The sequence below is a fragment of the Mixophyes fleayi genome, chromosome 4, assembly GCF_038048845.1.
Source record: "Mixophyes fleayi isolate aMixFle1 chromosome 4, aMixFle1.hap1, whole genome shotgun sequence".
Taxonomy (NCBI): domain Eukaryota; kingdom Metazoa; phylum Chordata; class Amphibia; order Anura; family Limnodynastidae; genus Mixophyes; species Mixophyes fleayi.
In genome coordinates, this window is record NC_134405.1 from 219,509,666 (window position 1) to 219,522,636 (window position 12,971).

Sequence of the window (12,971 nt, forward strand, 5' to 3'; positions counted from 1 at the left end):
CGCTGACTAACATATGCTATGTACAGTAAGAGCATGCCGAGGGTGTTCCTGACGCAGAAGTGGCCAATTCATGTCCTGGGTTTCTCGACAGTGCGCTTGGTTTCCCCCGTATCATTTTCACCATCTACAGGGCAAGTGTAAGTTCTGACTGACCGTGATGACAGACAATGGCATAGACTCTGCTTTAAAAACTACACACATATGTGTGTGTCAGGGATAAGCCCCTCTAGCTACTCCTTGATTAGATATCTTATCTTATATTCCAACAGTCATACAATATATCACTTCTATTCTGTCAGGAAACCGATCCTGAACCCCTTTATCAGTCACAAACCGCCCTCTGCGCACTTGTGACTTGGAAGCCTACTGTAAGGGAACACACAGGATTCCAGCCCAAACCTCACACTCACCTCTTAATCTAAGGCTACAGATTTCGCTGGTCCCGTCCCAACACAAACGCAGGCTTCACACCTCTCAGCAACTGCCACCAGCTACGAATAAGGCCCGTAGCAAGCCTATGACTTAATCACCCAATTGCGCACACTCTGTGCAACGGTAGCTAAATAGTTAACTCTTCTCATTCTGGTATCTAAAGAATTAATCCAGCCAAGTAATCCGTTTCTTCTAAACAGGCAATGGATTCATTTAGAGCAATAAGGACAGAACTATTAAATTTTAGATTTAATATACAAAAAGTACAATGCTTACAGATAATAAAAACAATTAGATAAAGATTTGACATGCAAATAAAAAATTGCAACCAGTTATAAAAACAAATGGGATGAAAGTACAGAGCATTACTTACAAATAATAATCTGTATGCCTGGGGCAGGCAAAAAAGATGGACAGTCCTTCAATTAGATTGATCCCCAAAAAGCTGACAATTTGTCCCTCCAGAACACAGATTTTTAAGCAAACTCAAATGGAACGGCATTCACAAGGGCAGTGTGAAACTGCTAAAAGTGGCAGGCTTATCTCCTCACACTGGGATGTAAAAAGCCATCAAACAGAATTACATCAGACTCTCCGTCTTTAACTTTTACACTAACTTATCAATGGATTAATTTGATACAACCTATTTACATTGCAGTTATGAATTATCCCTTATAAATAACTGCAAGCTCTCTATGTTCATGACAGTGTGTAACTAGATAGCAGATACCATGTGTATGCAAGTAAGACTATACATAGGCATTGTAAGTACAGTATGGTTTAAAATTATACTGATGTATTTAATGTGCAAAAATAAAATGTATTTTAATTGAAATCAGTATTTTTATTAATGATTATAATGTTAACAGTGGTTCATTAAATTCATAATTATTTTTATGCATTTTGAAGTAATCTTATATTGCACATACACTTGTGCGTATAATGCAGTTGGTTCTTTATGTCTGTATACGGCAAGTGCTGTATAGGCAGAACATACTTACACCCAAATTCAAATGGAAACGTATCTTGAAATACGTTGACGAACTACTCTCAAGTACAGTACTCTTTTTAAATCGCAAGTTGATTTCTGATTTGAAATCAGGCCAATATGCTTAAAATTAGAATCAAAATGGTATAGAAATCTAAACTCAAATTAGGACAAAGAACAATGCTTGTGTTTAAGCACCATATGAAACCGAGAAACTCCACAGAGTTTAGCTATTTCTAACCACCACATAATTATAATATATTTGGGCTTGTGGATCATGATTCCTTTCAGTATGGGTCATATCCATTGTCAATAGAGCTACATATAAAACTACATTGTGGAAGATAGATTATAGCTGCTGCTACAGGCCAACTTCTAAAGTGAAAAGTCACATAAAAGGCAGAACCCAGAGAAACGAACAGGAACAAAAAAACCCCCAAAAAAACAGAGCAACTGAAATGCAAGGGATAATTAGACAAGTAAAGTAGTAGGGTAGATACATATTTATTTGATTCCTAAACCACCTCCTAAGAATCACAGGTCAGGTTCTTGGCATATTCTTGGACAAACAGCAATTGCAGTTTCTTCCATAAGGAGCCCTCTGGTACTTGGAACAACACAAGTGTGGTGCCCCAAAGCCCAGTTGAACAGCACAGAGGAGTGCATAAGCGCTGTTAAAATGCAGGGCTACAAGGGGTTAATTTTGCTCCTGGAGACTTGTGACCAGGAGTGATTGACAGGAGGAGGCTGAAGGCCCTGATTGGCTGGGGGAGTAACAGGAAGAGGATGTGCAGGAAGGAGGAGTGTGTGGCATGGTAGGAGAAAGGGGAAGCTGACATGCAGCTGAGCAGAGAGACTGATCTGCTGCTGGAACTGGTGACATTGCCAGCACACACGGCTAGAGAACGGCTGGGGACACGCAGTGGGACGTTCCAAGACAGTCTCCACGAACTGCAGAACCTTCTCAAGGTAAAATCCTAGCCTGCAGTGTACTGCACACACCCCAGCATCAGAGGGAAGAATGATGAGAGAATCTGTCCAAACTGACATTGCATTCCTGTACAAGGAAGAATATTGTGCCCTCCTTGGGAGCTTTTCCCTCAGATCATACCCTCACACAGGCTGCAGGGAACCATTAAGACTGTCGTTTCAGCTAAATCCTGTGTGGGTTGATATCTGAACTCTACCCATGCAGAGTACATGTGCTATTAGAAACGCATTGATTTATGAGAGAACAGCGCCATCTTGTGACTGAATTGAGCAACAGTCCTGTGTTTTGCTATAATCTTTAAGCCAGCCTAACATCTACCCTTTTGAGAGAAAGTACAGGGATTTAATCGGGATTGTTAACCCTTCTGGAAACCTCTGCAGGACATTTGAACACTACAAAATTCCTGTGCACAGGTCAGCCCAGGACTGAGTGGAAAATATGGTAACGTTACCAGGGATAATATTGGTGCACCAAATGTTTTAGATGGATGTTAATGTTATGTGATTTACCTAAGAATTGATTTATTAATATTGAAGGTGTGACATGCAGTGTTAGTGGTACCGCTGCGATTCAAGTTAACTCAGCAGTAAATGCTAAAAGTGGGGCGCCTGACCCAGAGGGAATAGCACGGTACCCCAAACACCTGAATAAGAAGGAGCCCTCTAGTGGGTGCGGTAGTGACCGTAAGAGTCTTGATGAGTTATTATTGATGGTTCTTGCATCATCACCAGTCAGATATTGTTAACTTGAAAGTAGTAACTGTGATTACCAGTGTGCCTTATTAGACAATGTGTATTGAAGATGTTATCGCTATTGTGCCTTATACTCACCAGGTGTATGTTATATGTTAAATGCTATTGTGCTCTATGCTGATCAAACGATTATTTTGTCATTACCATTGAGTTGAAGGGGTCAGTGGTGCGGTTGCTTACCAAAACTATCCTTACCGCATTCTCAATAAACCCAAGTTGTTTGACCAATCCTTGTCCCTTTCATTGAAGTATTTATCTCCTGACCACCGAATATCCGAACAGAAAAGAACCTGACTTGTGTCTGGAGGACAAGGTAAGGGAAGGAAATCCCATCAGTACTCGACCACCACACAAGGATCAACTTTCTTTAATAAGGCTAGTGAAGGTGCTACAAAAGAAAACATGAGAAACTCAAAAACACAGACTAAATGGTTAAAGGCGTAAAAAAATAAATACCTGGATTACTGGATAGTACACATACTTGCCAACTTTTGAATGTTATCCTCTGGGACCCCGCAGGTTAAGTGTTTAAACACTTAACCCGACATTGCCGCTTTAAATTAACATTAATAGAAGTCACTATGACACCAAACTGTAGTGCCAGACAGCTCTTCATTCGAAATCACTTGCGCTCATCATGCTGCTGCATCGGTGATCTGCTCAGTCGGTTTTCAGGTAAGTCTATTAATATTTATATCGGTTTTTAATACATTTGTTTTTTATTTGTAGGTCTCGTGGGTGTGAAATTTTTTGCAATCGAAAAACCGTACCCAACCCACAGAATGAATGGCAGATCAAAAACTAGACAGAATCAGAAATGAAGACAGGAATGTCACAAGCAGGAAAACAGGCAAAACTCAGAGCCGGCCAAGAACAAGTATTATAACACGACAAGGGAAGCATAAACGATATATCTACAGGCAAGCATAACTTTATCCAGTCCTGAAAGTGCTCCAGAGAGTGCTTTATAGAGGGCTGGAAGTTGCTGGGATAAACTGAGAAGCTGGTTACAGTTGGTCATATTAAGAAAAACCAGAGGTAAAAAAGGGAGAGCATAGAAACAAACCTAAAGACCAGCGTGTACAACACAAAAGCTTTGAGTTCATATGCCAGCAGGTCTGTGTCAAACACAACAGTACAGGTTAAAAATATTATACATATTGGGCAGCACGGTGGCTTAGTGGTTAACACTTCAAAAACATACTAGGTTAATTGGTTGCTATTAAATTGACCTTAGTGTCTCTCTCTCTGTCTGTGTGTATGTTAGGGAATTTAAACTGTAAGCTCCCGCAGGGCAGGCACTAATGTGAGTGAGTTCTCTGTACAGCGCTGCAGAATTAGTGGCACTATATAAATAGCTGCTGCTGATGTATGTATATAATTTTCTCAATTCATTAGATATCATTTTTAATTTACTTTCTCTCTGAATTAGTTGCGTAGTATATTTTTTTATCCTAAAGATGTTCTTTTTATCATAGCTTATGAAGCTTAGTTATTAATTAAAATATCATACAAAACTCAAAAGGAAGAGTGGGAAGAACACAAATCAATAAATATAAACTACAAACAGTAATTATAGCTAGTTTTGTACAAAATTAAAAGACTGCATTTTCACAATAAATATTTTTCTCGCATTGAGCCATAATCAAATTAAAGCAGCTGTTGTCATTGAAACTTTCTAGCACACTCAGAATACTCATTATTTTAGTCACGCTTACCAAATTTCTGAGCCACCTTTTTAACCTTCCTAGACTATTCTACTTGATTGCCACCACACTACACAGTTCACACAAGCTTACATTTATTCTTCTTCTAAACAGCATTTTTCAATAAGTGCAAATAAAAATCCTACTCAAATTAACATATTATTACTGTCTTACCACTCAAAAGCAGAGTAGTAAAACTACATATCTTTGGAATAATTGCAATAGGGGGCGTTGAGGCTGGAAGTGAGTGCACAAAGTGCTTCGGCGTCACTTGGGGGTTATACTGTGAACAGATAGGGGTCCCACCCCATCCACCCATCCATGACTCCAGCTAGCCTAGATTATGAGTGAGAAAATGACTGTGCGGACCAATAGCTCCTTCTTGGTCGGCAGTGCCACACCCTTCCTAGGCTGCACGTGATGCACCAGCTTTTCCCAAGTTGCGTTTTCAGTTCGATTGCAATTCAGAAGTTTTCATTACTACTAAGAATGGATAAAGAAGGGGGAAACACTAAGGGGATTTACAGTTAACTGAAATCTGCAATGCTTACAGTTCCTCTGACAAGAACCCTACTCAAAGTGAACAGATAAACAATGCTTTTATACACATGTGCAGTTTTACTGATCTAAAACTAAATTGTTGAAAATAATGATTCGTTTGCAAATGAAAAACCAGGGCAGACACATGACTTAGTTTGTGCAAGGTCTCAAAATACACCCCTTACTTCCTTTTGGGTGCAAAATCAGGAAAAACAGATATAGCAAACCTATCATTTTTGCGCTACAGAAGAGACAGAGATCTTTGATTGACAGCATTTTATCCCAGAATTCAAGTAGTGAATAAAAAAGAGGATCTGTCCTGGGACAACTGGGCATACAGCAGAGCTATCCTTCCTTCAATCTGTGGTATAAAGCGAAGGCTGATTCTGTATTGATAAGGGTGGGATATATACATACACCCAGATAAAAGTTAACAATAATTATCAAAAATTATTGTAACAAGTAAGGCTAATAAAAGTGTTCTACCATTTGTCATGTTTTATTAATCTGTTAAGGTTACAGACATTGGACTTTTTAAGCTGGTCACTTTTCAATTTGCTTCTCAGTGAGAAAAGAGCTGTTACATCTTGTATCACATTAGTTACAAGAATATAGACTACAAATACATGGTATAACTGTTTTGTCCCTTTCTTCCTCTAGAATGCACAGCAACATATATTTTTGCGTGTACTCCTAAAAAAAAATGTTATAAAATAAAAAAAGTTAATACTGGAATAAATGACAACACATTTGTGAACATTGGTCTTGCAGTTAATGTGTAAAACATGCAAACTAGGGATTTAAAAAGTTACCGGTATTCACAGACAGCAATTCAATTTATAGCTGACTAATTATATACACCTGAATTAATAAATAATTTTGTTTTCAATATCATATTTTTAAAAGACCAGAATTGTATAAACACTTTGTTTGCAATAATATTTATATGCCTAATAACTAAGCAACAACATTATATGATCTCAGGAACCAACTTGTTTAAAACTAAACAATCACTGTCCACAGAGAATTCATGCCCAGCCTAATCACCTTTCACATCTTAGATTGTGGGTTTACAAAACCGTGGATAACCTTGTTTATGCCATTTATTTTATTACCTTTTATTTTTAAAGCTACAGCATGTTCCACAGAACTGTAAAAAAAGCAATGATACTTACTTATAGATTTCATTCTCATGGTTATAGCCCACTTAAATCTGTATGTTTATTATTATACAGTCTTACAGCTATAAAGCACTAAGGAGTAGGCAGCACTATGTTAATAAGTAAAACAAAAAAACACACAAACTTGAGTCAATGTATGCAACATACAACAGACTTTTCAAACTGCAGTAAAAAATAGATTGCAGCTCTTAAGAGCCGAGTGTGAGTTTAAGATTTTAAAAATCCATGCATGCATTCATTGGGGGGTATTCAATTGTTCCTCCGAGCGCCGCCGGAATGAGCGCGTTAAAACTATTACCGTTTATACGGTAAACTTGCGCGTAAAAAACGTTAATACAGGGAGCTGCGAGATGAAATTCAGCGAGTAATTACCGTATAAACGGTAATAGTTTTAACGCGCTCGTTCCGGCGGCGCCTGGAGGAACAATTGAATACCCCCCATTGAGTATTATTAAAATATTTCTGAATAACTATTATATTTGTGTAATTGAGGAACAGCACAAACATGGCTTATAAACATAACCAGTGGTCAAATCGGGATGGTATGCCATATACGGTGATATGCCATACTGTCACTTCTCCTACTGCCTTTATTGTAAAACTATAGAAGTCCATTCACTTACATTCCCATTACATTTTTCATCTAAATTTCCACTTCGACCACTGATCATAACCTTCTAACACACTTGCCTATATGGAATCAGTGTTACAATATCTACAGGTTACTAGAAACCATCTAATGAAGTCACATGTTGAAAAGAAATGTGACATTTTCACATGGAATTCAAATGTGTAATGTACCTGGTTGCCTTTGTTTTCTTCTTTTTTTTTATTTAATTTAATTAAATAAACAAGTCTTACTTACATATTTAGAATAAGGTTAGTTGATCATGATGTTAATTATTCACAAGTTAAGTTACTCCAAAAACATACTGTTAGGTTAATTGGCTGCTATCAAAATTGACCCTAGTCTCTCCCTCTCTGTGTCTGTGTGTGAGTGTGTGTCTATATTACAGAATTTAGACTGTAAGCTCCAATGGGGCAGGGACTGATGTGAATGAGTTCTCTGTACAGCGCTGCGGAATTAGTGGCGCTATATAAATAAATGGTGATGATGAAATATGTAATTTCAGATTTGCAGCTATTCCAGAGAAGAAGACACAACTGGAATAATCCATGTTTGTGCAACATTGTATTGCTCTAGGTAAAAGTATGGTAGTGTTTGTGGGAGAGAATATACCAAGTCACGGGGAGATGAGATACTTGCGTAAGGATTTTTGTAGAAAAACACAAACAACCGCTAACCCCTCAACCCTAATCATTAGCCTAGTAATAATCAAATACACCACATAAAAGGCAGCACCACCTCAACATGATCAACAGAGATGCCCATGATCTTCAAGATGCATCTGTTATGTAATTCATGTCAAGAAGAAATTAAAGTACCATCTAGGACTGGAAAATATTCCACTATGGTAAATGAGATCATCTTCCCACTGGTACATTGATTAAGTTCAATGGTTAACAGACACCAATATAACTTTCTCCTTTTTCTTAAAGCCTTCCAGTCTCCCACTTAATTTCCTACCTTTTTTCTTCTACCTCTTCCCCTTCCCTTATCCTTATCTCTCCCTCTCTCCCCCGTGTCTCTCTGTCTGTCTACCCCACCCCTTAGATTGTACGCTCCTTTGAGCAGGGTCATCTCTCCTCCTGTCTTCACCACTCTTAACTCGGCTCTCCAGCTACCTAGCCCTCCTCCTCGAGGACCCTCTTCTCCCCCGTCCCCTCTCGCTCCTTCCTCTCCCCTCTGGGGGATTCCCTGTCATCCGGGCCCTCCCTCTCTGGCTCAGCCGAATGCAGGACCTTCCCCTCTCCCCTCCCCCGCCCCTCTAGCTGTGCTTTGAGCTCACCGAGTTACTGTGCTTATTGTTTACTGTACTGTGCTGTCTCACCTTGTATTGTAACTTTGTTTGTCCCTGTACGGCGCTACGGACACCTAGTGGTGCCCTATAAATAAAAATTAATAATAAAAAAAAAATAATAACATGTATTATCTAACTGACAAATACACATCTCAGAACTTTAGAATAAAAAATATAAAATTACATTTAAAAAATAATTTTATAAATCCTTCTTTCTATAAAAAAAAAAAAAAGCTACTCATACAAATCCATAGACAGGGGACCTTATTTTTTTTAAGGGACTTTAACCTTAGCAGCTCCACCACCTGAACTAAAAGCTACCAACTCCAAGGGCTAGATTTACTAAGCTGCGGGTTTGAAAAAGTGGGGATGTTGCCTATAGCAACCAATCAGATTCTAGCTTTCATTTATTTAGTACCTTCTACAAAATGACAGCTAAAATCTGATTGGTTGCTATAGGCAACATCCCCACTTTTTCAAACCCGCAGCATAGTAAATCTAACCCCAAGGGTGCTTTAGATTTTAGAAAACTTCTAGCAGAAGATGACCTTTACAATTTATGGAGATCTCTCTACCCAACTTAAAATGGATTATTCACTCTTCTCTGTCACTCATGACTCCTATCCACCAATTGAATTAATCTTGAACTGTTAAGTAGGCCCTACATCTGAATTATGTGTTAAGAGATCCCATGTTTCCTGTGGCCCCAAATACCACCAGCCATCAGTGGGTGGGTGGGTGGTGCGGGCCCCTAAGAAGCTCTATAAACTTCTACCTCTTTACTAGTATACTTGAAGGCACTAGTGTCTCAATTGCCTAGTGTGCCTTAAAAAAAAAGTCATAAGGGTAACAGTAATCCAGTTGGTGGCCCACCAAAAGAAAGACGTGTAGAACAGAAGGATTTAGAATCCCAAATACCAAAAATCGAGAACTTAAACAAGGCCTGCTTTGAAATACCCTGATTGAAAGTGCTCACTAGCTTTAGATACAGAACCACACCATTACCTGAAAGCATGTTGGAAAGGCTCTTGTCTGACTTCACCACTCATTATATGCAAGGGAACAAAGCCCAAAGATTTCTTGCTTGTATGTTCCACAGACTTCAGGCCAGAGAGAGGAACCAAATGCTTAAGAGCAAAAATTTGGTTAACCTTTGAAATCCTAAAGCTATTGCTACTGTGTTTAAAAACAATTATGCATAACTTTTTAGATGACTCCTCCACAATTTAATTGGTTCCTCCATATCCTAAAACAACCTAGCCTCCCTTTATGCACCCTAGAATGAAACTGCAATCTGAGTAATTAAGTCACTCCCATAGGCTAAAGTCTTGAGCACAGATGGTTTTTCCAACTCATTCTACAAGATCTTCTTCCAGGAATTGATTTCAATACTGTTTAATTTACAAAACTTGATCACAACTTATAATGATCCATAAGCCAGGGAAATATCACACACTTGCCTAAACTATAACATAATCAGTTTTATTAAATTCAAACCTAAAAATATGCTCCAAACTGACTGCCAACTGCTTAAACCCACATTTGCCCTCCCTGATTGTAAATAACCAGGTGGGATGACTGCCTGACCCAGATAACACCAGACTATTTCATTTACTGTCTGTGCCCTAAATGTAATTAGTCTCCATTAATCTATGTCTGAGACATTTAGAATTTCCAACACCATTAAGGTACCCAAAATCTATATTATTTGTAACTGGTCTTGAGACTTTGTTGCCCATCTTACATGCAGTATTTGAGACCTATTATAAGCCAAATACCAGCAAAACTGAAGTCTTCTTTATAAAAATACATGTGGTTAGAGTAAAAGTTCTGAAAGCCAAGTTTTTACATGGTTGACAATTTAAATCTGATCAAATATTTGGGAATAAACATACCTCAATTTTTTGGGTATTTATATGTTAAATTTCGCCCAACCTTCAAGGTTAACGCACAACAGGTTCACAACTTTTTTGGTTAGGCCACATTGCAACAGTGAAGACTGTAGACCTCTTCCAAATTATGTACCTGTTTAGAACTATTCCCCTTTCTTTGACAGGCTCCTTTTTTATTGAAAATTCATTCAAACATATATTTTTCTATATGAAGATAGAAACATCCTAGAATGGTGAGATCACCAAGATCCCCAAGAAATTTGGGGGCTTGATGCTTCCTAATTTTGCCAAATACCACTCTACATCTATATTGGACCAAATCTGACTGTGGTCTATTCCTGCCAACTCTAAAGTATGACAGGATATAGAAGAGAGGGCTGCTAAGGTTTCTGTCCTTACCAAATTTTTATGGATTCCCCTTGAGATCAGGACCAACTTGCCCTCTCTAAACCCTACCACAGTTCACTCCACCAAAGTTTAGGACAAGTCTAATAAAATATTCACCCTACCCCACCCTCCCTCTAATAACCTCCACATTTTTCCCATGAGTGTGGTAATACAGACATTAACCTAGACCCTGGTTTGAGGGGGGTATCCCCTCTCTAGGAACCACACTGAAATTAACCCCTATAATGTATTTTTTCCAATTACAGCAGAAGTTCGAGATCTCCAAACTCAATTCAAATACCAACTGATCCAGAAATTACTCTAAACCTTGCTCATGACATTAGTTCCTCTAATCCAAATGACTCTCCCTTTTTTTTTTTTTTTCTTTTTTTTTTTTTTTACTGGCTTCTAGTCACAAAAGATGGAATTTTTCCCTGTTTTCTGTTCCGGATCTCAGGTCATTCAAATTATAGGAGTAGGGTTTGGTACCTGTCAGTACAGGAATGGTCTGGGCTACTTGCCGCTAATCTCATTATGTATTAAAAATGTAGATATTCTTTTCAAGATAATGCACCACCTTTAGTGTCTTCTAGACTACACAAAACATAATGGAGTGGGGTGACTTCCTCCCCACCTGCTTCTTACGTTGTGTGGATCAGGAATGGCCACTTCTGCTCCACTGACAGACAGAATGTGGAGCTGAACTGTGACATCATTGACCAGAGACACACTCCCTGTGTCACTGACATTGAGGAGCAGCAGCCCGCAACTTCGCAGGTAAAAAGCTGTTGTCTGCTACTTCTCCAGGTCAGTGGCCAGCACTCAGTGTGTGAGTGCTACAGGGAAAACAGGAGAACACTAAATGAGTGCCTCAATGGTAGGGAAAGAAACCACTAAACCTTAGCATCCTACCTGTAACGCCATACTTGCTGGTTGTTCCTCACAATTGAGCTATTGTTGAGGGAAGTGTTTGCACTCATTACTACTATCACCTCTGCCCCTTTGGCTCTTCTACAAAATCCCCCCCCTGCAGTTCCATTTAAGGGTCAACCTCACCAGCACAAAAGCAGCTGATCAATGGAAGCAATACAAGACTAGCTTACTTATCCTATACCATAGGGTATAGTTTTCATTAATTCAATTTTTGTGCTTATCTATTGTACAAGTGTTATTCTTTGGAACCTTCACAGTCTTCTAAATACTGTAATGTCAAATGTAATTGTACTGCTTAACCTTCACACTCTACCTACCTCACCTCTCCTATCTGATTTCCACTAACACTTATTGGTTACATACTCCTGCGTTAAAAAATTTCAAGAAACATTTAATGAGTAAAAAAAAAAAAAAAAAAAAAAAAAAAAAAAAGAAGCACAATTTTGTGTGTAATGGCCTTTAAGCCAATCTATGTGAAGGAGGGAGGAGGGACAAAAGCATGTATTGCTAAAGTTTAAAAGCCATGAAAGAACATAATTTTAACATGTCTAATTACACAATAGAATTACCATTGGCTATGAAAAGGGACAGCAAATCACTGCACTATGAACTACACATAACGTGGATGTCCATTGAAAGACAACACTGAAGGACAAGATTACAGAAGGAAATTTTTTGTTGGGACATAAGGGCACTGAATGAGCAGACATTGACACAGGTGCTATCTCTACCACACGTCCCCCTAGAGGGGAACAGGAGGAACAGAGATTTCATTAAGTCATACCATCGCTGGAAAGTCATGTAGAAAAGTGCAGGTATTGTATTTTCCCAAATGAAAGTCTACCAGTTTCAGTCAAAGCAGTTTTTCTCATTTCAAGCGGAGCAGCACCAGAGCACTACAAGAGCAGAAAACAATGTTTAATGACGCCTGTGGTATAATGTACACATCCATAGCAAATGTGACATAAAACATGAACAGGACAAGGGTGTCAACCACAAAAAAAATAAAAATCAAATTGATAGGACACATGAAACTAGTGAAGGATTATACAGGTTTTACTGCCAAGGTTTACCAAGATATGTAAATCCAGTTTACTTTTTCTCCAATGATTAACACAATCCATAGTCATATGCAAAAAACACAGTCTTATTTATTTATTTATAGTAATAGTAACTAGGTGAGGTTTGCTATACTGAGCTCATTTACCAACATAAACAATACTCTTTAGAACACAATAGCAAAAGCA

The 12,971-nt window shown here is 38.5% G+C and overlaps 1 protein-coding gene across 6 annotated transcripts in view; it reads right to left on the bottom strand.

The window, feature by feature from the left end:
- The window catches only part of PPFIA2 (PPFI scaffold protein A2), a 367,242-nt gene that overhangs the window by 198,258 nt on the left and 156,013 nt on the right, over positions 1 to 12,971 (bottom strand). Inside the window, exon 1 of one of the 6 annotated variants that reach the window (XM_075209361.1) lies at positions 12,509 to 12,604. The exons of the other annotated variants lie outside the window; for them this stretch is intronic. Coding sequence (XP_075065462.1) covers positions 12,509 to 12,511 — 3 coding nt within the window. The 5' untranslated portion in view covers positions 12,512 to 12,604. Of the gene's footprint in view, positions 1 to 12,508; positions 12,605 to 12,971 lie in introns of those variants that run through there. 6 annotated transcript variants of the gene reach the window in all.